At 19.0% G+C, this 2311-nt stretch overlaps 2 protein-coding genes across 2 annotated transcripts in view; one reads left to right on the top strand and one right to left on the bottom strand.

The window, feature by feature from the left end:
• The window catches only part of PRSY57_1464300 (hypothetical protein), a gene marked incomplete at both ends in the record, with an annotated part of 2604 nt that extends 2437 nt beyond the window's left edge, over window positions 1–167 (top strand). Inside the window, one exon of the mRNA XM_012910239.2 lies at window positions 1–167. This exon is cut by the window's left edge and continues 2437 nt beyond it. Within this exon, the coding sequence (XP_012765693.2) occupies window positions 1–167 (167 nt within the window).
• Window positions 168–878: 711 nt separating this feature from the next.
• PRSY57_1464400 (hypothetical protein) lies at window positions 879–2012 on the bottom strand (the record flags this gene model as incomplete). Its single annotated transcript, XM_012910240.2, has 1 exon — window positions 879–2012. The coding sequence occupies one exon, from the start codon at window positions 2010–2012 to the stop codon at window positions 879–881; it is 1134 nt and encodes a 377-aa protein (XP_012765694.2).
• Window positions 2013–2311: the final 299 nt, after the last annotated feature.

Here is a 2311-nt window from a genome sequence, read left to right on the forward strand (position 1 = left end):
TTACAATTCATAAAATTGTATCTCACATTATAAAGGATAATATAAAAAACAACTTGTTACAATATATACATAAAGAATATATAATTCTTTATGACAAATATTCTAGTAAGTTCAAATTTACTTATACCCCTGAGCAAATAAAGTGTATACTATATGAAAAATGTTAAATGTATGTTAAGTTGTTTATTTCGAAAAGAATTTCAAAAAAAAAAATGTAATAAAAAAATAAATTATGTATGTAATAAAATAAATAAAATATTAATATAACACATCAATATGTACACAAAAATATATAAATATATAAATATATAAATAAATATATATATAATATTTTTTAATGAATGATAATGATGTATTATGGATATTACGTGAAATAGGTTGAATCAGATATTTTTCATAGAAAACTATTATGATAATTTATTTGAACTAAGGATACTATCTGTTCTTAAAGATTTACCCAAGAAACCAAACCATAGATTATATAATGTTAAATTAATATATATATATATTGGCCCCATTTATATATTTAAATTCTATATTTCTCAGAATATATAATAAATGAGTAGAATAGCTGGAAAATATTTTATCTATATTATGTCTTTTTTTTTTTTTTTTTTTTTTTTTTTTTTAGTGTTAAATATTTTTTATTTCCTCTTAATATATATTCTGTATATTTTATATATATGTTACATTATAAGGTATGTAATTTCCAATTATACATCCTTAATTTTTTCATATAATTATGGTCCATATTTACTCTTACATATATATATATATATATATATATATATATTTATTTATTTATTTATATATGTACATTTATATTCCACATTTTGTGTTTTTACTTTTTAAATTTTCCATTTTTAAGTTTTAGTTCGTCATTCCTCTTCACTTGATTGATCATGTGACGATGATTCTGATGATTTAACTTTTTTTTTACTTAGAAAGAAACCTAAGCTTTTAAATACACTAGTAGCAGATGAAGTTTTATTTGAATTATCATTTTTGTTAGATGTATCATTGTGAATTGTATTTTTATCTTTTGTTAAAATATCTTCATCACTATCATCTTGCACTTCATATGATTTTGATAAACATGAGATTCTTGATTTTATGAAACCCTCTTTAATTGACCAAGCATATATAATAACTTTTTTCCTTTTAGGAATCATTGGTTTATTATTGTGATCATATAAATGATAATTTGTCTCATCATTTACTTTATAATATATAATAGACTCGATGGTTGAACATGTAATAGTAATAGTTAGTTGATTATTATTTTTTTCTTCTTGCAATGTTATAATTGGCGGAAAGCACACTTTACTATATTTCTGTAGTTGAAATAATTTAGATAAATGTATTTCTTCAATATTTATAAAATTAAGAAAATGATAATTTGGATAATATTCCTGATGCATTATTTTATCGTTTGTGTTATCACATTCAGGTGGTGCGCATGTAGTATCTGCAATTTTTTTAGAATAATTTATTAGTTCTAATAAATTAATTGAATCTGATTTTTCTTCTAATTGAATACCTTCCATTCTTTTTTGGGCCAATAACCAACTGGTTTCCATCATTTCTTTTATTTGTAATAAAAAATAAAACTTTTCTCTTTCGCTTATATTATCAAAATATTGCTTATTTATTTCATATCTATAATTATCTTTTAATTTTATTTTCTTTACATTATAGGAATTATCACATTCATTATATATATTATTTATATCATTATTATTAATATTACTATTACTATTTTTTAACGTATAATTCATCAAGTTTTCATTGTGTATATTTTCAATACCATCAAATTTTATATAATCTTTAATGTCATATTTTATATTTTCTTCTTGTTGTATTAATTTTTCAAAGTATTCGTTATATAAAATCTCATTCTCAGGTTTTACTATATCTTTCCATTTAATTAAATAATATTTATCGATATTTTCCTTTATTTTTAATACGACTTTATGGAAGGTATTTGCTTCATTGAGATTATTACATTCCATTTATTTTAAAGTATAATAATACTATATATATTTATATATGAAACAACACTATTATACTTTTTCTTTTTTTTTTTTATTTAATCTAAAATTCTAAAAAAAGGCATATAAAATGATGATATGTACTTATGTACTTTTTTTAATAAGTACAATTAAGAAAAAAAAAAGAAAGAAAAAAGGTTTATCTTTCTATATTATGTATAGATATGTTAAAATAATTCATATTAGAAAAAAAAAAAAAAAAAAAAAAAAAAAAAAAAAAAAACATAAATATTATAGATATATATCTAATATATATATAT

The sequence above is a fragment of the Plasmodium reichenowi genome, chromosome 14 (genome assembly GCF_001601855.1).
Source record: "Plasmodium reichenowi strain SY57 chromosome 14, whole genome shotgun sequence".
NCBI classification, from domain to species: Eukaryota; Apicomplexa; class Aconoidasida; order Haemosporida; family Plasmodiidae; genus Plasmodium; species Plasmodium reichenowi.